This window comes from Scleropages formosus, chromosome 19 (genome assembly GCF_900964775.1).
Source record: "Scleropages formosus chromosome 19, fSclFor1.1, whole genome shotgun sequence".
NCBI classification, from domain to species: Eukaryota; Metazoa; Chordata; class Actinopteri; order Osteoglossiformes; family Osteoglossidae; genus Scleropages; species Scleropages formosus.
In genome coordinates, this window is record NC_041824.1 from 15,198,654 (window position 1) to 15,222,436 (window position 23,783).

Sequence of the window (23,783 nt, forward strand, 5' to 3'; positions counted from 1 at the left end):
TGCCATTGAGTCGACCCCGCTCTCGCGGTTTTCAAGACCAGGGAGGAACGGAAATGGTTTGTCTGTGCCTTCTTCCATGCATGTCTGCTGCTGCAAACACGGGAGAAAACATGCAAACCAGGACCGGAGCCCTGCAACCACATAGCAGCTCAGAAGATGTGAGTTACAGGCTTAAACCGCAGTGTAGAAGACTGGGATTTAACATGTATTACAAGTACAAGGCAATCTGGTGCCCAGTAAACCTACATGCAGTTCTCTGAAGCTTTCTCTGTGTTGGCCAAGCACCTTCTTGCAACCATTGTCACTATTTCACATAATAGACAAGAACTTCATTTGACTGTGGTCAGCCGGTGAGTGACGGGGCATTTAGATCAAATTTAAAGGTCAAAGTATGCACGGGGTGAAGCAGTGAAGGTTGGGTCAAAGCTTCACCTCATGCATAGTCTTTGTGAATGTAACACGATGCCTGCATGCTGTTGGGTAAGAAGTTCTTCTGAGGACGGGCCGGGGTGCTGTTCTTGAACGCCTCCGTACGAGAGCCAGAATCAGCAGCAGAGCAGACAGGAGCAGCCACCTGAGAACCTTGTACCACAATGGCAATGTTGACATCGTCCTACAGGAGACATAGTGAGCTCATGTTGTTCATATTCGCCCTTTAAGACTGAGTCGGTGCTTCATAAAGGGCAATCTGGATATTGGTTCTCACCTGGAGTTTTGGAGCCCTGTGGCGTGATCAATGGACATGGCTGAGGAGCCGAAGCAGATCTCGTTCTCTTCCTGTGTGGTTTCTGACAGCGCAGTTGTGGTGGTACCCAGTCTCTCTCTGCAGTTGTATGAGCTCTCATCTGACCATGAAGAGACACAAACAAATCATGCACACACACACACACACACACACACACACACACACACACCACTAAGACACAGACCTGCTCCTCCAGACACAATATGTCCAAAACACCTGTAATTATCTGAAGCATACCCCTGGGCAAAATAAGGGGAGATTAAATGGAATGAGCTCCCTCCCTCACTCAGGATTGCTGAATCCCTCTCAACATTCACGAAGAGTGAAAACACATCCCTTTCAGACTCACTTCTTTCTGAATCATCACGTCTACAGCCAAAAATTTGCACTTCATTATGCGTTTTGAAAAAATGAAATATTTTTGTAATCAGTGGCACTAGAAAAACTGACTGTACTTCAAGAACCCCTTGTGTGTATCTATATCGCTCAGCTTGTTGATAAAGTGCACTTTTCCCTTTTTTTGGAGAAAAGTGTCTGTTGAACGAATAAATGTAAGTGTGAGGGTGCTTTTAAAAGAACAAATTTACCCTGTACTTTAAAGATGGAATCAACCTCATTGTGCAGGAGATCTTTGATGAGAAAAGTTTTAATTATTGTAATACACCATCCATCTGTCCATCCAACCTTTCACACACACACACACACACACATTTTCTGAACCGCTTGTCCCATTCGGGGTCACAGGAGCCTACCTGGTAACACAGGGCATAAGGCCGGAGGGGGAGGGGACACACCCAGGACAGGACGCCAGTTCGTCGCAAGGCACCCCAAGCGGGACTCGAACCCCAGACCCACCGGAGAGCAGGACTGTGGTCCAACCCACTGCACCACCGCACCACCGCACCCCCTATATATCCAACCTTTCATTCATCCATTTTAAACTCACGCATACTTTCTGATATGCGTTTTTTGTTTAATTGCATGTATGTGGCATCTTGCAAATGATGGAATGGAACCAGTCAAGTGCACTTACTATTTACAGTAACAGCGTAGATACAGTCCTCCTCAGCAGGTTGCAGGAGCTGCGCAGTCACGGTGCGGCTTCTCTCGCTGCCAAGGCTGTTGCTCGCCACACAGTAGTAGCGCCCATCCTCCTCCATAGCGGCGCAATGCAAATGAAGGCTATCCTGGTCTGCTATCTTCACATCCTGGGTCCTTCCAGTTTGGTACCAAGCGTAACGGACTCGGGTCCCGCGGTCGCTCGAACAGAGCACGGTCACGGGCTGACCCCAACATGATGACTGTGGTGGGCTTGGAAACCACACCCTAGGCTTTGTTAAAATCTCTGAAATAGAGATGCAACCCGAAATCTATTTTTACCTTCTGATGTCAGTTATGCTTTAGATACAGATTTACATCCTGTGGTGTGTATATAAATGAGGTGTCAAAAGGTGCACTTGCACCTTGTTAAGAAGCTCCAAGGGCAAAGCTGATACAAGCGACAGCAACAAACATCTAATAAACATCTAATAAAAAAATTCAACGTTTAATCACGTTTTTTACCGACAGCACAGTGAAGCGGCCTTGTACCTTCAGACACCCGTACTTGGATTCGGCTCATGATGTCGGCATATATCTTGTCGATCCCGATCCAATACACCCCGCTGTCGTCCAACCGGAGGTTTGCCATCAAAACAAACAAGCCCTTTTGCCTCAAGTCCCGAATCTGGAAGTGATCCCGGACGTTTGCCTTGGTGAAGCCCTCTGTGTCTGCGAGAATCTCACACGTGGACCTGGAATCCCCATGACACCAGTACTTTTTGCTCAAGATGAATCGATGTGTGTTGTACTTACACATCACCATCAGACTGCCACCCACAATGCCCTGCAGGTGTGTCCTGTCACACTCCAGCTGGGCACTGCCTGTGGAAAGAGCATGCAAGTTCAGGGCACCATGTAGCCAAGGAGCGGAGCACCTGTCTCAGCACCACTTAGCACTACCTGCAGGTTGGCTTTCACACAAATTTGTACAACAAGGAGGATTTTCATCAACATCATCATTCTAAGACAGAAGGCAAATTTCATAAGCTGCATTTCTACAGTTTGCACATTTTTGAATTATTGCTATGGAGTTCTAGGTATTAAGCCTTTTTGGAAACATTACAAAACTGTCAAAGTGACATTAGATGGCTTCATACAGTGAGCTACAGTGGAACTAACCTTCAGAATACAGTACTTAAACCAGAGTCCTCATATAAAGAGTTATTAGCACTGGACGCATTTTTCTCTCTTTGAATTTATTGGCTGATTTAAAAACGTGCTGTAAAACAGAGGTCTTTAGTATATCGACTTTGGTAAAAGTATAATAATTTTTAAAGAAAATTAAAATCTGTGAGATTTAAAATTTATTACAAACAAGGTGTTGCGCATATTGTTTAAATTACGAATAAATTTTACATTTTCAATTTTTTTCTTAGATTTAAAATACGTACCTTGTAAAAGCAACAGAAGCCATATAAGCTGCATAACGCACTGTTGGTCTAAAGCTGAAATGAAACAGGATGTAGAGCTGAAGTGGACTGTGGTTTACAAAGACACTTGTTAACTGTGTAGGTGGAGCTCAGAAATGATACTTACAATAAGAATTGCATGGAACAGTGGAAATATTCTTCACTTGAGCTGTTATTACAGGCCTGTGAGTTCACATTTACCACATTTCCACTTTGCCTAGTCCCCGTTAAATCTGAACTGGAAGTTTCATAAATTACATAGTCCGTGATTGCTATGAGTATGTCAAAAGTTAAGTTTAGTGACTGATCCTGTTCAATTTTTAGCTACACTGGCTCTTCATTTTACAGTACAAACCCTGTACAGTCTGTTCATAACTCGACATATTCGTAAGTCCAAAGTCGCTTTGACAACTAATTCAATAAAAAGTTAATAATATAAATGTCCCTCAATATATTTTATAGTCTGTAAAAATTTTGCATTTCTCTATAATAAATAAAAACTCTTCGTAAGCCTTTTTTTATTTTACATTCATTTGAACTTGGTCTCCACACACTCCTTCTCAATGCCAGATGTTGACTGAATCCTCCCATAAACATGCAGAATTTGTAATTTTGTCACTGGTCACCAACACCAATGAACACCATTTCTGAGCTGTAAACAGTGCGGAAGCGAGTTGAACTGAGAAGGTCCCACACTTTACTGAGGCCTACCGACAGACGGTGTCGATAGAGTTCACTTTGGCTCCACAAGCAGGAATTTTATAAAAGACATACTTAGAGATAATTGCAATTAAAACACATTAATAAACTGGAAAATGTCCATAACTTTGAAAATTCAGAATTTGAGGAGTCAATGTATACATTTCGGAGGTTAAGCAAGTTCTTTTTGTTGCTCAGTGGAAGAACAACTGTGGGACACAGACAAGGTTTCTGACCCTTTGGAAGTCACACGTGTAGATCTTTAAACTCAACCTCTCACCTCTAGCCTTGTTTACATGGGACTGTTGTTATAGTGGAATAAGACGACCCAGAGTATGACACCGAAAGGGATTCTATTATTCTTCTTATTATTTGCCCTTTTAGCTTTCCTATTATTTCTGACATCTTAACACCTGGTGAAAAACCACCAAAATAAAGGCATTTAATTACTCAAAATAATAACTGAGGACAGGGATGGAGGGAAAAAAAGACACTGTGATGTGACTTTAGAGTATGGGTTCAAATTAAAAATGTATACATTAAATCTCAGAAACCAACTACATGTGAACAAGAACTGTATCCTCACTATGACACCACTAGATGGCGCCTTTGACACATGGGCTGCCTGCAGAAGGTTACAAACGCAACAGATCTAAGATTGTCTCCAGAATGTTGCAGGCCCCTGGTTCTCATTCCACACCCATCCGTGCTGACCATAAAATATGTATATATATTACAAAAAAAAAATAACAATTAATCTGAAGCCTCAAAGAAAGCAGAAATTTTACATTTAAAAAAAACTGCCACAATGCCTACAAAAAAATGCGGTTGTAATGCAAATGAGATAGTATACCGTTCATTTCCATGGGTAATATGTATTCTTTAGGGCAACCAGAATATGAACCTGTCAATCATTTTCATGGGATTCAAACGCGCTGACATTGTACAGGCCGCCGGCATAACGCTGTAGGTCTTGAAAACATCTGGCAGTGGAGGGTTTGAGAGGACAGTAGTGAGTATAGCCCAGGCAGCATATTGAAATTTTTTTTCGAAAGTAAAACTTTATTAACTAGTTCGCAGAGGTCACTCAGAGAGATTTTTAAGCATCAGATCTATCACAGAGGCCCCTGCCTGCTGCTGCATTACAGTGACTGAAAACATATGAATTTTGTATGGGCTCTGTAGATAAAATGAGATTGCAACCTGGCCATTTATACTTGACCGCAAGGGCTGTTCTGAACTTCTGAATCTGTATTCACTTTTCTACTGCAGTTCGCGATTAAATGAAAAACGAAGGTCATGACAAATGTGCCTCCTTTTGAGTCTCCGCTTGAAGGCCTTTAAAAGTACTATAGGGAAGGAAAAGTACAGAGGGGCTTGAACATGTGCTCACCACAATGAGACAGGAAGCCGGTAAAGAGCTCGAGTCCTGTACAGCAGGGTACTCAATATCAGCCATGATCAAACTGCTGCTGAACCAGCATGATCCAGCTGCACACATCCAGTGTGGACTCAGTGCCTCTCCCCTTGATACCCTTTAGTCATAACTGGTTCTGCATCCCTTTAGACCAGGGAGAAACTGTTATAATTCATCACCTTTGTTCAAAGTGATGGATCTGGTCAAACTATTCAGCTATACTGAGTCAAAAACTTATTTACATTTATTCATTTAGCTGACACACACACACACACACATTTTCAGAACCGCTTGTCCCAGACGGGGTCACGGGGAACCAGAGCCTACCCGGCAACACAGGGCGGAAGGCCAGAGGGGGAGGGGACACACCCAGGACGGGACGCCAGTCCGTCGCAAGGCACCCCAAGCGGGACTCGAACCCCAGACCCACTGGAGAGCAGGACCTGATCCAACCCACTGCACCCCTTCATTTAGCTGACACTTTTTTCCAAAGCAACTTACAATGCTAAGGTTACAATCTTTTACCCATTCATACAGGTGGGTAATTTTACTGGCGCTATTCAGGGTAAGTACCTTGCTCAAGGGTACTATAACCAGAGATGAGGCACAAACCTGCAACCTTTGAGTCCAGAGGCAGTCGCTCTAACCACACTACGCTACCAGCTGTCCCCTTAGGAACACGGTCATGTCTGTTCATAAATCCATAGTCACTTCCAGTATTAAGTCAACAAAATGTTAATAAAACTGACCTCCTTTGATTTATTTATGTGTTTGGTTCAGTAAAAATCTTGGAAATAGCATTAATAAAAAAAGGTTTGACAAGACAATATTTCTATTAACGTAAAACGACGTTAAAACAAATTTTAAAAGACTGAAAATAAAAACATGCTGTCTCCACAAACTCTTAACTAATGCCTATTGTTGATTAATTCGTTCCACGCACAGGTGTTCATCATCTTGCCTTTGATCATCAATGCCGATGAACATCAGTCTGGAGCAGGCAGAGTGTGGAAGTATGGGCCCACACTCCTGTTCTCTTTTTCTGCATTATACTGACACCTGTAGGCTGGACGCATAAATGCAGGTCCCATTTGCTCCACAGCAAGCAGGATTTTTATAACAGGTAAAACAGGTAAGTGAAGAAAACACAGCTAAAAATGGAAAAAAAAAAAAAAAACTGTTCAAAGGCCAGTTATGTCATTTTAAAATTCCTAACTCAACTGTTCAGAAGTCACGGAGCCAGTGTATATCTTTTCAGAGCTTTCGCACCTTTGTCCAAGACATCGGAGAAATCGTGCTGCTCTCAAGCTTCCTCTGTAGTCTGTTATCCGTGCAGCAAAAGTTTCACTTGGCACTCACTGAGTTCACGGATGTGATGTGGGCTATAGCATCGCCCGCATGCCATTATGTCAATCTAGATGCCACCGATGGACAGGAAGGGCATTTCAGTGCCCCAGCACCAACAGCGAAGAACAAGCTGATGCTGATCTTATGGCTAATAAAACGTGACAGCACAATGTCTGAGCGTGGCAGCCTATTAAAAAAATTGTCACTCACACCACGGGAGGTGGACATATTTCAATTCTCTGGCAGGAGCATACCAAACCTATGATTCAGGACCTCGAGGCCTTGGGCTGGTCTGTCCTCTTAAACCCTCAGAGCGTCTCTCACTGCAAGTGCACCGCAGCAGAGCAGGAGCAACTGCGCGGCGCCGAGGAATGCCAGGCGAGGGGAGGAACCCGTCTGACCCGTCTGGCTCCGCCCCCTTTCCGCCTTCCTAAATGTGACCAAACTGGCTGCGCGGCCTGCCGCGCTCTGGTTAAGAGACTGTCGCAGGAGGCACGGACGCAAGCACACACACATCTGCACACGCGGGAGCCCCTCCTTCACTAGGCGGCCTTTAGGACCCGGAGGCCAAGGGCAAGAGGGTGCGTGATATTTTGAACCCGTCTACAGAACCTGTGTGCCGCTCTCCTCCAGGCAGAGAGCGCAGACCACCGCCACTGGAGTTCCCGTCACCCTCCCACGCGGAGCACCCATGCCCTGACGTGTCCAGCTGCCGCGGCCCCAGGATGGAGCAGCAAACCCAGGTCCTCAGGGGCTTCCTGGCCCACGTGAGGAGCAAGGAGGCAAAAGCGGAGGCTGACGGGGGCTTTGTCGGGGAGTTCCTCGTGAGTTTGACATCATCTGTCTCTCGCTGCCCTGGGGGTCCGATGACTGGGCTGCAGGACTGTCCTCTCTTCTTGTTTGTGCCTTCTGATGTTGACAGTGCTTGAGAACCGGATGGCGGAGATAAACTACGTAGTGTCCACAGTGACAGCTCCTGTGTCTCAGGACACACCGGAGTGCGATGGAGGATTTCTGTAAGTTGAGGTCCCCTCCATCAGTAACGGAGAGCAATCGATTAGGGTCGGTACACTCCTGTGACGCTCACTATTTTGTCGGTTTGTGGACCAGCGACCACCTGTCGCTTCCTTCTTTTTTTGCAAAATACCTTCTTTCGACACAAGCAAAGGAGTTTGGAAACAATGAAGTGTGGCAAGGACATGCAGCTCTGCGTGTGTGTGTGTGTGTGTGTGTGTGTGTGTGTGTGTGTGTGTGTGTGTGTGTGTGTGTGTGTGTGTGCGTGCGTGCGTGCGTGCGCGCGCACGCACGCAGTTCTTATCGTGTGACTACAGCCTGAAAAAGTGAATCATGAAGCAGGGAGCATCATTTTCTCCAACACGTAACCCATTGAGGTTCGCCTCCACAAGGGTTCCCCCCCCCGGCGTGTCGCACAACTTCTTTCTGTACTTGGGGACTGCTGACCAACTCATCCCCCACCTTCCGCTTCACACGCTGTTGCCCAACTCTGAGAACAAGTGGTGTAAAAAAAAAAAAAGGAACTCTAAGCAGCACTAAAGATATGAACGCAGAAGTCGGTTGCTTAAACACGTCTTTGCCGTCACGCTGCTGTCCATGTTCGAGGCAAGAGAAGGAGGAGACGTGCCAGATCTTGCGTCTCTGCCGGACAGGGAGAACCGCGGGATGGGAACGCTATCGATGTCGATTTCTCTCAGATCGTGCCGAACTTTTTGCCACCGTGAGTTTAAAGCCCCGTGTTCATCGCTGAAACGTTTGACCAGGCCGGTTTCGCTCGTAGCTCTGCACCCCGGTTCTCTCTGGCAGGGCGGTTCGTTTGCAGACGTACGAAATGCTCACAGCTTCGCTTGCACACACGTGCACTCGCATGAACATGCATATGAGCTGAATTTCAGCCTCACATGCTAACCCACATGTTCACATGTGACCCACAGTGGGCAGCACCACAGTCTGCCACCCACCAACAATACTAACCCTAATAGTATAAACTACCCTACATCCATCCCTCCGCCTGGGGGATAGTTCATATCGGCTAAACTGTCTCACACCCAAGCGGATTAAGATGGACTTGTGTCTTCATTAAAGTTAAGGCCAGTGAAGACAACTCTGGAGGTATTGAAGCGTTTGTGTGTTACGCTGCTCCGAGACTAGATATGTCAATGACCGTAGGGAGTCATTGTATCTAACGCTATAAGCCACCTTGGATGAAGGTGTCAGATAAATACAAGTTCATCAACATCATATGTGCCTTTGGAGGAAAGCTAAATAAATAAATACAAACTTGAATTTTCTGGGGAAAATACAGATTAATATGAACGTATCAATTCAGATCTGCTCGGTATACAGTAAACAGAAATAAAATGGTTCAGGTTTGTGCCCACGAGAAGCAATTAATAGCCCAGTCCTGTGTTCCCCAGAGGCACGAGTAAACTAACCCTGCCACACAGACCAAGAACACGGTGACAGTTGTGATTTTTTTCTTTATTAGCTCTATTTTTGCTGTGTCGCTTTTGCCTTGCCTCTGCCGCAGATGTGCTAGCGGAGAGCTCGGCAATGTAGTTACCTCAACGAATTCCCATGAAACGCCCAGATGTGTGAATGGGCAAAGGACAGGCACCTGACAGCTGGCTCAGTCTCATGAACTTTAAACCAAAGCAGCTGAGAAAATGGTGTTAGAATAATAAGAACTGTTCACATTTTTGCCCACAGTGGTGGAAGAAAGATGATTCAGAATTCAACATCATCTTAGGCGCTTTATTGTCTGTCTAAATGATTAATGGTTTTATTTTGATTTCCTTAAGATTTTCAAGGAGATCATGTTGTACCAATGGGCACTCATAGTGTTATAGGGATTACAGAAAAAAAATTACATTTTTAAGGTGTGAAAAACAAAAGATGAACTCATCTTGATGAAGTATCATGGAAGAATCAGACTTTATTTACCCCTTGTCTGTAGGTATAACAAGAACTTGAAAAAATGTAACAGTGCTGAGAATCATGCTCAGACACCATAATTTTACTTAAAATTTTTGTTGACAGCAGACGGAAATTTTTAACAGTATTTGTGCATCATGTCACATTTTTAGCAATATTGTACCGTAATGTATTGATTATAAATAATTAAAATCCGAATACATTAAAGTAACGTTTTTTCAGTGAAAAATGTCATCTATTTAATATGCATGAAAACCTTTCTGCTTATATCTAAAACAGGAAGGGTCATGATATAAAAAGTCAGAATTAACTTAATCATCTCTGAGATCACTGAAAACCCTTTTTTTTTATTCTGAGTATGGTACTTTGCTCGGGATAAAAGCATTAACGTGTCTCCTCAAGAGCTTGCTGGTGGTCTGTTCACACTTTGGCCAGAATGGCCATTCAGGATAGAGGACTCTGCTCATCTCACCCAGGCAGCAAAGCATGATCATTCCACTCCACAACCATTCCCCTTGGACACTGTGGTTCATGCAGTCCTCATCAGACCTCCAGGCTTCTTTGCATATCTGTAGTCATGAAACCTCCCTAGTTAAGCTATCCCGCTGTGGCACCATCTGCGCCGGAAACAAAAAACATTGTCATTGCTGGTTACTAAGCAAGTGCCACAGTGCCCTCACCAAGTGTATAGAGAAAAGAGACCTGCTGCCCTGTAACATCTCCTATCATCGAGGGGCCTCACCGAAATCACTTATGCCACCCTCAAGGGATTCCATACGGGCTCGTCGTGAAGTCTCAGTTTAGTTCTGTAAGCCTGAGCGGTATTTTTTTTTCTGTATCACTTTAATATGCTTCAAAAGCATTTTACACAGAGGAGAAGAACTAACCATACACCAGAAATAAATCTGACGGGGCGAATATGGGGTCACAGCACAGTCAGACTGGGAGGGGTAGCTGACACCAGGGAATGAAAGACCTTTCTTTTTGGAATTTTTAAAATTAATTGTTGCTTTGTCCAAAATTTTCTGGCTGCCTGGACGATTTAGTTTTTTAAATGGCAAGGAGACAGAGGCAGGCACTCGTACCTGGACCTCCAAAGGTTTATTTTTCTCCCCTTCTTTGTGGCTAGGAATATTTGTTGTTTTCCTCACCTCAGCTACAGCTGGCTTATTTGCCCTTTGTTCTGTACCATTATTGTTTCTGTTATTTGTTTTTATGAGCATTCTGACTCAGCTTTTCTGCCCTCTGCGTCACTCTGCTGAGAAGAGCACGCTAAAAAAAATAATTTAAATGAACTGAAATTGAAATTTGGTGGATTATTTCCCAGAATGCACCGCTGAAATTTTCCCCGCTGCCAAACTGAGACACAATGATATGAGCAAAGGGAATGACGGGCTGAAATTACACCAGCATGCAAACCCCCCCTCCAAGAGTGGAAGCTGGAGGCACAAAGCAAAGGAGGAGGAGTCCGATTTTACATCTGAGACACTATGTGCGGTATGGAGGTCATAAACTTTCAACGCCGATGTCCGCGTCAACGAATTGCCGAAGTGTTTCGCAAAAAAGAAAACCAACACCCGATGCACCTCCAACACATAGATAAAAAAAGAATGGCCTGTCGAGTGAGCAATCTTCATATCTTAAACATCACCGGATACACCCCACACAGCTGTGTATTCTGATCATTTCTCACATATGGATACATTTCCCCGTCCTCCAGCTAGGTGAGCAGTCACACTTGTTTTTGAATGCTGCGCAAAGTATGTAAATATTTATTGCACAAAACTGTTCTGAAGGCTTTCCTGGCTGAAGCGAAGAGCAAAGAGTGAGATGAGGCTAAATAGTTTGAAAAGTTACGTGTCTCAGGGTACTCAGCTAACTTCGTTTGTAGGGGTCTGCGCCTCAAGCCGTACTTGCGACTGAGTCATCGTTTACGTGATCGGGAAGTGTAGATACCTAGTGCGATGTGGTACGGAGGTGTGAGAGGCCTGTTGCTTGGCGAAGGGGGGTTGTTTCCCAAGCTCTCCAGGATGTGACAGGGCAAGGAAGAAGTGAGTTGTAAGAAAGTTCGTCAGGGCTGGGCCAACAGGTTTTGTTACAACATCTCTCCAGTAGGTGTGTGCGTCTGTGTGTGTGTGTGTGTGCGTGCGTGTGTGTGTGTGTGTGTGTGTGTGTGTGTGTGTGTGTGTGTGTGTGTGTGTGTGTGTGTGTGTGTGTGTGCGCGCACGCATTGATCATCATCGTACTACATCTGCGTATTCCCAGGGACTCCTGGGGTAATTCCTGAAAGGATCCTCTCTCAAGCCCGTCCTGCAGGTTTCTCTGCGTGTATAGTGTGAAAATGTAGTCAAAGACATGAAAGTTGCAGACAAACACTTCACAGTAAATACTTTCACTGCATCTGGATATGAAAAAAGAACCTAACTGATATCTACAGTCAACTCCATAATTATTGGTGCCTTTTCTGGAAACAAGCAAAAATGAACGTATAAAATGGATATTTTGGTAACACACACACACACACACACACACATTTTCAGAACCGCTTGTCCCTTAACCGGAGCCTACCCGGCAACACAAGGCGTAAGGCCGGAGGGGGAAGGGGACACACCCAGGACGGGACGCCAGTCCGTCGCAAGGCACCCCAAGCGGGACTCGAACCCCAGACCCACCAAAGAGCAGGACTGCGGTCCAACCCACTGCGCCACCGCATCCCCATATTTTTTTTTTTTTGGTAACATTTTGGGCTTAAATATAAGGGGACACTATATACTTTCATTTTAACAGCATTTTTTTTTTTAAACATAAACAGTTTTCCCAAGTAGTACAAATTTTTGTACAGAAAAAAATAATCCCCTTTTGTTCTCAGAAAAATTTTACTTTGCTAGGGATATAAAGGAACTTTTATCTTTTCTGCCTTCGGAAGTGGCCCGAGATCCCTCCATATGTTATCCATCTGATCCACTGTCATACGTTACAGGAAGAGGCTCACAAGAGGCATCACCAAGCATTAATCGTGGGTGTGCCAATAATTTTTAAACCAATATTTTGTAGAAAAAAAACTGCGCAACTCATGCAAACTCATTAAGTGCACACTTCAAAAAAAATATTGTGTGAAAATCAAAGTATGTTTATTGCCTGTATATCTAAGCCCAAAATGTTTACTAAGCGTTACCAAAGGTCCCTGTGGGAATAAAAATAATGCAGCACTAATCACAAGCTTGAGGTGAGGTACCAGCATGACGTCAATGTTAAGTTCCTGCTTTACACAGAGCTCAAAGGAATGTAGAAACAGTATGCATTTCCTTATAAATGAAGCCCTGAAATGGTGAAGGTGTGCGTGTTTAAATTTGTGTGTCTCAATACCATGAGTGACAGCCAACATCACCTGAGCTGAGTCTCTCACGTACAGTGGAGCAGAGAAAAAGGGTGTTATGGAAACTGCCACCAGTGAGTTTCCACTTCCTCCGAGGGACGTCCTGTCTCCGGCCGACCGCCTGGGCTGCTCAATGAGCCGGGCCCCAGCATGGGGCAGGTGTCAGACAGATTATGGGGCAAAGTGTTTGTTCTTGGCTTGCCTCGTACTGAAGAGAGAGATCCATTTTGCCTTCAAAGACAAACACCAGCACGCACACCCGCTCGGCACAGGGAAGGAAGGGCGAGGCTGGCGGCAACGCGAGGGGTCCGTGGTGCAGGAGGACACCAGGGGTTGGAGCTGCCCTTCAGTAGATGCCACGCTGGTTCATCACCACATCGGTGTTACACTCTCTGTCCGGGAATAGCAATGACATACCTGCCTGTCGTCCACAGAAGCTAAAGAGACAGTCCACCAAGTATCGCGCTGAGAAGACATACCCGACAAAAGCTGCAGAAAGACAGGAGAATGTGAAGAAGAACAGATACAAAGATATTGTACCATGTGAGTCAACCCCCCCTTCTTCACTTCCAACCCGGAAGCTCACCTCACCTTTAAAAGCTGGTGTGGCTAATACATGGGGTGCCACCGGTAAAACCTAAAACTCCCGGCTTGGGCAGAGCTGTTGGCCTCAGTTCCACTGTGACAGGGCTGCCCTTTTTGTTAGAAAGAGCCCGCAAACCACCACCTAAAACCAGAGTGCATTTCACCACACGCTGGCAAGTACACACTGCCAGGAGAGAACCCCAAGAAATAGGGTCAAACGAAAAGAACGTCAATGTACAAGTCAGTCGGAATGCAGCGACATTGTTGGATTTGTATTTATTCAATTAGCTGATGCTTTTCTCCAATCAAACTTGCAGTGTTAAGCTACAAACAATGATTGACCAAGTTACACAAGTGGGCAATTACACACACACACACACACACACACACACACACACACACAGTGTCTGAAACCGCTTGTCCCATGCGGGGTCGCGGGGAGCCGGAGCCTAATCCAGCAACACAAGGCGTAGGGCTGGAGGGTGAGGGGACACACCCAGGACAGGACGCCAGTCCATTGCAAGGCCCCCCAAGCGGGGACTCGAGCCCCAGACCCACCGGAGAGCAGGACGCAGTCAAACCCACTGTGCCACCGCACCCCCCCCCCGAAGTGGGCAATTGTTCCTACAGTAATTTATAGTAAGTAAGTCACTCAGTGGTACTACAGCAGTGTGCTGGTTTCAAACCTGCAACCATGAGACCTGAAAGCAGCAGCTTTAACCACTGCGTCATCTACTGCCCTCAAAGGCTTCTCTCTTTTATGACATGTCCTTGCTCTGGGCATCAACCACTGTCTTGTCCTGTCCTGTTCTGTCACTTTCCAGTTGACCACAGTCGAGTGAGGCTCTCCCTCAGTACCTCACCCAGCAACAATGACTACATCAACGCCAACTTCATCAAGGTAAGACAAGACTCCCCACCACTTGTTTCTCTCATGTAGAGTACACTACAGTAGGAGAACATGGTGCACTGTAGTACACTGTGAAATGAGCAGTGTTTAACTCCAAGAGAGTATAAGGTCCCTTTCTGAAAACAAACTCCCCTTTAGAGGCGATGTTACACGGCAGAGTTTACTTCCTACATGGCTGGATCTAAGCAATTTTGTTGAATTATCAATTTTTGCTACACTAAAATGTATAGAAGTGATTAAGCATTATTTGAAAGAGTGGATTAAAAGTAAACATGCAGCACAGCACAAGAGTTCTTCTCAGATGTTTATGCCAGGTTCTTAAAATAATATTTCACTTTCTCATAAATATTAATACAGTTGTCAAAACAGTTCATTCCACAAAATTGCTCTCATTTTGCGCACGGTGAACAACTCAATTAAGATCTAAGGAAAACAGTCCTCAAAAATTAAATGTAAGCGGTATATCTGCACACACACTCCAGCGCTCACACCGAACCTTCATTTGCTTGGAGAAATATGAACGCAATTCCCTGAATTTTTGTTCCCCGGAAGAAAGCAACACGAATATAAAACACGACTGCAGCGTGCGAGAAATACATAGCGTCTTTTTTACATAATGTCAATGTAAATAAAGCTATAAGGAAAAACATCTTCGCAGCGTGTGCACACCAGAGTATATGCAGGAAGAGGCTTCCCAAGGTTATTAATAGCCATCAAAGCAAAGGAAAACACCACGACTGAGAAAATATGCATATTCTTTCATTTTGCCTTCATTCTCAAAACCATTGACATGCAGCCCAATAACAAATGTGTTATGATTCCTTTTCTCAATCCCCACCCTGGAAGCATGGACGCTCATGACAATACTCAATAGTATTAATGTCCAAATTCTGCAGCATGACAGAGATGTATCTGTACTGAAGACCGGGCTGTGGTGCATTAAATATAGGCCACTTCTCATTTCGGAATGACTAAAGCATCAAAAAAGGTGCTACATCTGCTTCTCAGGCTCTCTGTTGCTCAGCATGAGCCACCAAAATGACTCCAGTTTCATCTTAAATATTATTAATATGTCTCGGTGGTAGGGGGGTGCAGTGGCACAGTGGCGCAGTGGGTTGGACCGGCTCCCGCTCTCCGGTGGGTCTGGGGTTTGAGTCCCGCTTGGGGTGCCTTGTGACGGACTGACGTCCCGTCCTGGATGTGTCCCCTCCAGCCTCGCGCCCTGTGTTGCCGGGTTAGGCTCCGGCTCACTGCAACCCCATATGGGACAAGCGGTATCAGATGTGTGTGTGTGTCACTTCTGTGCTCAGCTCCTAAAATGAAACAAATATTTATGCAATGTGGGGTTATCTGGCAAGGAGAGTGCGGCACTTTGATGCGTTTGTTTACGCAAGTGACGAGCGTGCATGCTACGGCAGCGGGACTGGACGCAGGGGTGTGTACGTGACCGCGTCCGTCATTCGGCAGAATTGCTCAGCTGCTGCTAAAAGACATATGTTCCTGTGTTTGTGGTACCAGCCAAATGTGCTGCCAAGTGAGGAAAATCTCCCACAAGAGCGTGTGCTGAAAATTGCGCTGTTTCTACACTTCTGTTTGCAGTGCCTTGAAAAAAGTGTTTGCCGAGAAATGCGATATGAATGCGAGTAAATAAAATGTGCTTGTATTTCAGTATAAATGAAGTTCTGCTAACCAACTTAAGAAAAAGCTCTATAAATAGTCATGGATTTTTTCTGATTGCCTCTCATGGATATTTTTAATATTTATAATATTATAGCTTACTGATGTACAGTGAGGGGGTGCGGTGGTGCAGTGGGTTGGACCGGGTCCTGCTCTCCGGTGGGTCTGGGGTTCAAGTCCCACTTGGGGTGCCTTGCGATGGACTGGCGTCCCGTCCTGGGTGTGTCCCCTCCCCCTCCGGCCTTACGCCCTGTGTTGCCGGGTAGGCTCCGGTTCCCCGTGACCCCGTATGGGACAAGCGGTTCAGAAAATGTGTGTGTGTGTGTGTGATGTACAGTGTTTTCCAATATTGTTTTCACCAAAGTGACATGCAAACATGGAAAATCTGCATAGCATTTTAAATTCACTGCAGCTTTTTAATCCTGGAAGAAGGGCCAGCGTTAAAGGAAAGATTTAGATGTCGCAGGCTGTCGTTTCCAGTTCTTGATTTTAATTTCGGTTATTCGCAGCGGAACGTGTTGTGCGTGACGCCACTGCTTTTTGTTTGCAGGGTGTCTTCAAGGAACAGGCTTATATCGCTACCCAGGGTCCCCTGGCCGGAACCATAGTGGACTTCTTGAGGATGATCTGGGAGTACAATGTGGAGGTAACCGTACCGCCAAGATGCTCTGAGATTTCACCGTATTCTTGTTGGCCCGCCCATTCCTCTCATGTCTTCACCTTTCTGGGCCTCGATTTTGTTCACGTACACGTGTCTCTTGGTGTGTCTGCGTCTACGGTTGCCTTGCTGTGTTTATGCGTTCGTGTTTGCCTCTGCTTTACTGTGTTTACGTTTGTTTGTGCTTCTCTGTCTCTATGGATCTTTCATCGCCTATATTTACGTCTGCACTTCTGCGTGTGCTTTTCTCTGGGTATATTTTAGGCATCCCGAGGGTGTCACAGTGTCCTGCGCTGTCATCTTTACCTGCATGCACACTTGTGGCTGTTTGCCAGTGGTGATGCTATGCAGTGGCAAGGTGCAGAGCAGCCATGTGGGCTCCACGATTTGATGGCACAACTCTCCATGATAACCCAGTGCCTCTGTCCTTTTTCAGGTCATCGTGATGGCCTGCAGGGAGTTTGAGATGGGCAAGGTAAAGCCACATTTGCTGCTGCCACACCACACCCTCTTATTCTGAACTGAGCTCAGTGTAGCACATACTGCACCATATCAGTAAAAAATATTTAAATATCAGTGAAAAGCAGTAAAAAAAATTTAAATTGCAAATTGAGCAAATTCCCTTTAAGAAAATGGTACTTAAAGACATATATTTTCACAAATTTCATTTACATATTCAAAATGAGTGGTTTGGAGGTACACTTCTATTTATATTCCTTTCCAAATTCCTATACTGGAGCGTCCAACTTGTTTTGGCCCAAGGCCTCAGTCGTTATTATCAACAGGTCTGAAGACTATGCAGGTTAAAATCATAGTGGGTAACATACTGAATCTTAAATGTCTGAATTGAAAGATTATTATTTTATTGTATTTTTCAAGCATAAATCAGTAAGTAGCGCTTCAATGATCTGCATTAATCGGAAAATAGGTTATTGCAGATACTTTGTCACTTCTCTCCTATCTGGGTATGGTGTGGGTTCAAGTGTGTGTGTGTGTGTGCCTAAAAATAACTGTATTATCACGTGATTCAACAGAACTTCTAGCATTTATGGAAGGCATAATATATAGTAATAATTTTACAAAGTGTCCTTGCAGGCCACATTACATGAAGCCCTCTGGCCGCGTGATGGACACCCCCGTGCTATACTACGATATGAACAAATGTAACATCAGTTTATTCCGTTATAGTGCAGGTATTATGCATTGTATTCATCTCGTGTGCTCCCTTCTGTCAGTCACGCTGCGTTTAGAAAGGTCTCGCAAGGGGCGCACGGCACATGCAGCTACGCACAGCCGAACGCTCACTTTTGACAATGAATCTTTCAGAAAAAGTGTGAACGTTACTGGCCGGAGAAGCTGGGGGAAGTGTTCGTGTGTGACCCTTTCACCGTTTGCTGCGTGAGTACTTCCTGTCAAGCCACCACCACTTCCTACTCCCACTCAGTGTGTGTGTGTGTGTGTGTGTGTGTGAGAGAGTGCTCAAAGGGCCAAGTCCAATCGATTCCATTTGTAATTATTACAGTCATTTGACTCCAGCCATGCGCGCTTATTTTAACAAAAACCTCCTCGTTGCGTTTCCCCCCAGGGCTTGAAAATTTAATTAAACGAACAACTGAGCAAATGAACAAAACCGAGACGAGTGAGATAATGTTCAAATATATGTGTGACGACAACAAAGTCACTTTTTTTTACTGCTGAGGGATGTGAGAAAAAAAAATTCAGATCCCGTCAAAACTCCGTACACAGCGGTCGGAAAACCTTATGCTCTGCACGGGTGAATGAACGGCTGTAGTGAGTTTACTGGAGTGTCTCTACCACTAGAAATCACCTTGGATAAAACTGTCAGATAAATAATAGATAATAATCATAGTACGCCACTTTGGATAAAGCGACTACTGAATTAATGAAGTTAGATGAAGGATCAAGCCGCTGTCCCTGCTCATGCCCTCTCAGCCGTATCGTTGTGCGTATTGTAATGTACGTGCTGCACTTCAGCCGCACTAGCCTAGTCGCACCTGGAACAGCAAATTTGGCAAATGATGTGCTGTTCCTTCCCCGATAGCAACGTCCGTGAATCAGACGCAAACAAATATTCCGACTTAAGCGTGCGACTGAGGTACGAAGGCTGAGTGACTGAGGTTCGGCTAATCAGAGCGCCGGCCGCGGGGGACTCCACAGTTCCCCTTTCGTTCGAACTTGTGCGGTTCTGTTGGCAGTAAGGGGCCCGGAGCGTCGGCCGTCCGTCACCATCGATTCCTACACCACGGTCTTGGTATCGCTCCCACATCCTCCTCGGTATCCCGCCGCCTGCAAAACATACTTAACTCTTTACTGCCTTGAACGTGTGGCCGTGCGTCCGTGATTCCATACAAGTCCAATATCCAAAAATGAACACATTTCATTTTGGTGCCAGCAGAAGATCAAAAGAAGATGAAAGCCGAACGACCTCCTTTCTCCCATAATAAAGTTGTACATCCGGCAGAGCACTTAACACCCAATCTTCATGTTCTCATCTCGCTTTATTTTATCCGTGACTTCGTAAGGATGTAAATTTGCTTAAGATGCGAGCAGTGAAAATATGAGAGCGTATGAGTTAGGCTGTGGTTAAATTATTTTTGCGCACTTGCTTATCATGAAAGTCGCTTTTGAGAAAAGTGTCTGGTGGTAAGTGAATTAATGCAAATGTAAAAGTAATCAACCGCCTGCGCTGAAGAGGGTGAGTGCGAGCCATGCATGTACTGATCCTCGCTTTTCATTTAACCCCTGTTTTAGGAGTCGGAGGAAAATAAAGGGGACTACGTGACGAGGGTTTTAAAAGTGACCTACCGTGACGTAAGTGCACACCTGTGCTACGCCTTCGTGAGCAGCAACGCGCTGTCAAATCATTCTCTCCCCGTGGCGTGCTGCTCCTTCTGCATGTCGGAGAACACTTTGAGTTACACTGAAATGTGCAGCACATGCAATCACCCATCAGCATTATAGTTAAATTAATTGTAATTAAAAAAAAAAACACTTTAAATCAATAGAAAAACCGTGATTCATTGTAATTAAAGATTCCATTGCATGTGAGTGTGTGTATGCGTTTAGTGCTTTATTAACAGTGGCAAACATTCCAGTTTTTTACACATATACTCAGTATGAAAACGTTTAATAAAATATTAAGTTGTGTTATAGGTCAAAATGATACAGAGAATCACGAAAGGCAGACAGCAGTCATAAGGCGAACTGTGTGTTCGTAGAGCTATAATGTGCTCCGCAGCCGAGCGCGCATTCCTCAAGGTGTGAAGTCAGTCCGCCGGCCGTGTGTGCTTATTCCATACTCAGTCCGTACTCGCTCTGCTCTGCCCATGTTCGCTTGTAGCTGACCCGCAAATTCTGGCAGCTGCACTACATGAACTGGCCGGACCACGGCGTGCCGGACTCCATCCCACCCATCCTGGAGATGATCCAAGAGATGCGCATGTACCAGGATCATGAGAACGTCCCCATCTGCATCCACTGCAGGTGGGCCCCCCCTTCCTCTGAACTTCACTCGCTTGTAGGGCCGGGTGCAGCTCACACCGCCCTCTATCACAGCCCGTGACTGGGACGAGCAGGGGGAGCATAGCGGCTCGCGCCTAGAGAGGGAGTCGCGGAGAGCACAGCTGCCGTGCATCAGAAGGAAAGCTCTTGCGTGCACCGCTCTTGTGAGCCATACCAGCGGTCATGTTTGATGTCACGGCCCCTGCACACCGAGATGGTTGGCTTTACCAGTTCCTGAGTCACAGGAGCATCCTGTTTACGGCCCACGGCTAGTACAGCCCTGCCCCCCACAACTCTAAGTACTCACACAGGAAGATGGGGGTGGCTGACCACCAACTTCATTAACCGAGAAAAAGACGAGAAAAAAGCGCACAAAAGTCAAATGCTGATTTCCACTGGTAGCTGCTCTTAGCATCCCTGAGCGCCCCGCCTCAGAATAGATGCGCGATTGCAACACTTGTCAGACAAAGGCATTTGTGAAGCTGTTGTGGTACTCGGCTCTAGATGCTCCGTGTTTCAGCCTCTAGTTTTGCAGCCTTATTGCGAATCCATTCATGAGTTTTTTTTTTTTTTTTTTTGCTGCAACGGGCTCAATGGAGCATTGCTCCGCAGAATGAGGTACCAGCATGGTAATCAGAAACTTGATCATAATTAGTCAAAAGGTTGTTGTTCCACACTCCCAGCAGAGCTCCATATGACACGCCATGCAAAATATCCAGCTTGTCCATAGGTGCAACAGTGAAAGTTGGACACTGTTTAAATAAGTTGTATGAATAGGTTGCTTTGGATAAAAGTGCTTGCAAGCTACACAACTGACATAGATGTTATTTTAGTTACATTTATTTTATTTTATTTATTCAGTTAATTTTTTTTTAAGATATTTAGACCTGCATTCACATTTCTGCATTTAGCAGAACAAGACGCTGCATTTCACCCGACATAGAGAAACAGATGCAGACACATGATTCTCAATGTTCTGCCGGTTTGTTCAATGCCACTGCTTTCTTGGTGTTCATTACAAGGGTGGCTGCATAATGAACGGAGAAAATTTACATTACATTTACATTTTTTCATTTATTCATTTCACTGTCGCTTTTCTCCAAACCAGCTTACAATGTTAAGCTGCTTACAACTATTTACCCATTTATACAGCTGGGTAATGTTAGTGAAGCAATTTTAGGGTAAGTACCTTTCTCAAGGGTATTACAGCTGGAGGTGAGGTTCAAACCTGCAACCTTCGGATGCAATAGCAGCCACTTCCCTGAAATATTAGTATTTATGACTGATAATGCAGGGCAAGTATGTGAATCACATAGGAGATTAGGAGAGAAGTGAATTTGAAAGAGGTGTGTTTTGAAACCCTTCTTGAACACTGAGAAGAATTCATTAGCCTGAGGGGCAGAGGGAGCTCATTCCAGCACACTGGAGCTATAACTTAGAACCTTCAGGCTTTTGATTTGTGCATGGGACCACCAATCAGCCAGAGCTGGAGAAGCATAGCAAATAATTAGGTCACTATTTACAATTCACTCATTTTTAATCCAGGATAACTTTTTACCAGTTCTTTGATTAAGGGTACTACAGCAAGGGATGGGATTCAAACCTGCATCCTGCTGTTATAAATGAGAAGCTCTTCCTTACATAGGAGCATTCTCTGAACTCCCGCAACACCTTTAGGGAGATTGGCTCCTTGCTTATGCAGTACCAAGTGTGCATCTCAGTCACAAAGATGAGAAGATTAGCCTGAAAACTGTCCATCCAGAAAAGCTGCGTAATAAGCTGTGATATCATGGCATCAAGTCATCTGTAGTCAAAAGTCAGCTGTGCATTGCTCAGTAGGGCGTGAACTCCATCTGTACTGCACTTTGTCACACCAGACTCACACTTTGCTCTGCTGCTCTTCTCTCCCCATATTCCGTTGGCTGGCACATCCACGTGGCTGCAGTGCTGGCTGCGGCAGGACGGGGGCGCTATGTGCAATTGACTACACCTGGAACCTGCTCAAGAATGAGGTGAGATGTTACTAAGCCAGTGGTAGTCCCTTGGGAACCATGGGGGGGGGGTCTCTTAGCAAGCCCAGGGGGTTAATGCAGGCAATGCAGTTTCAAAGAAATTGCCAAGAGTCTAATTCAAGGGCATATTCTCCATCAGCTGATAACAGAAAAATTCAGCATCTTCCACCTAGTCCAGGACATGCGAACCCAACGGCCTTCAGTAGTTCAGACCAAGGTATGTATCCTCCGTTTTAGTCCAATAAACAAACATGCCTCTGACATGTACAGTAAGCTACATACAGTAAATGCATATCTGGGACAGGGTCTCTTGTGCTGGTGTTCTTCAGAACATTCAATGACACCCTTGCAAGAACTGATATATTGAATTTAACCAAGGGAACTTGATATTCACTTATTTTCGCATCTGCACTGCGTCTCTGTTTCTACTACACACAGTTTTCTTTAAAGCTATATTCTCTTTAAATAACCATTTGTGGTAAAACTAAGGTACACAAGGAGATCACATACTTTCTAGTAGCACTGTATGTCTTGAACGTAAGGTACAACACAGAGCTTGACGCTCATCGAAGGAGTCCGTCTTGCTAGTACACATTCAGACTGTAATGGGAGCACCATAGAACCAGGTCAACACGCCACGGCTGCCGTTCAAAAAAGTTTCATTTTATGCTATGCTTGTGAGAAGCCTTTTCATTTTCCGTTCACTATGCAATACAGTGTCACAATATACTGCACTTACAGACCCAACAAAAAGTAAAAGAGGATTCGTTCGTGTAGCCGTGATGGACAGCTAATTCGGTTTTTCACCGTAGGAACAATATGAGCTGGTCTACCGGGCCGTTACGCTCCTGTTTGAGAGGTTCTTGCAGACAATAGACCTAAACCCAAGGAGAACGGAGGTGAGTCCCATTTGTGCAGTGGGGTGGGTGGCTTTGCATTTCTATTTGCGTCTCTATTGTCCCGCACTGTCGTCTCAGTCTCATGAACTTTAACCCAAATGGGATGAGAAAATTGTAATGGTATTTAGAATACTTGAGGTTTTTGTTCACAATGGTGGCAGCCATCATGATTTTTCAAAAATTTTCCTAAAACCATCTTAGGCCTTTTAATGTCTTTCGAAATGACTCAGCGTTTTGTTTTAACCTCCTTCTTGTTTTCAAATCAATCCTGTTACACTACTGGAAACCCATGGTGTTACAGAGGTTGCGGAGTAAACAATAACATTTTAAGGTATTGTGGCCGTGGTGGAGGCAGAGGCAGCCCCTACACGGTGGGACTAAAACACAAGACAACTGAATTTTCACTCAAAACAGCTTTCATTTTTACCAAGCAACCCAAAGCCCTCCCCAAGCCACCTTCTCAGTGCTCAAGTCATC

At 45.1% G+C, this 23,783-nt stretch overlaps 1 protein-coding gene across 1 annotated transcript in view; it reads left to right on the top strand.

Moving 5' to 3' along the window:
• Window positions 1-7,284: 7,284 nt before the first annotated feature.
• Window positions 7,285-23,783, top strand: part of ptpn22 (protein tyrosine phosphatase non-receptor type 22) — a 30,103-nt gene continuing 13,604 nt past the window's right edge. Inside the window, exons 1-11 of the mRNA XM_018760582.2 lie at window positions 7,285-7,542; window positions 13,478-13,586; window positions 14,453-14,529; window positions 16,766-16,861; window positions 17,310-17,348; window positions 18,200-18,271; window positions 19,646-19,705; window positions 20,235-20,377; window positions 22,341-22,407; window positions 22,547-22,624; window positions 23,220-23,306. Of these exons, the coding sequence (XP_018616098.1) occupies window positions 7,444-7,542; window positions 13,478-13,586; window positions 14,453-14,529; window positions 16,766-16,861; window positions 17,310-17,348; window positions 18,200-18,271; window positions 19,646-19,705; window positions 20,235-20,377; window positions 22,341-22,407; window positions 22,547-22,624; window positions 23,220-23,306 (927 nt within the window). The 5' untranslated portion in view covers window positions 7,285-7,443. The remainder of the gene's footprint in view (window positions 7,543-13,477; window positions 13,587-14,452; window positions 14,530-16,765; window positions 16,862-17,309; window positions 17,349-18,199; window positions 18,272-19,645; window positions 19,706-20,234; window positions 20,378-22,340; window positions 22,408-22,546; window positions 22,625-23,219; window positions 23,307-23,783) is intronic.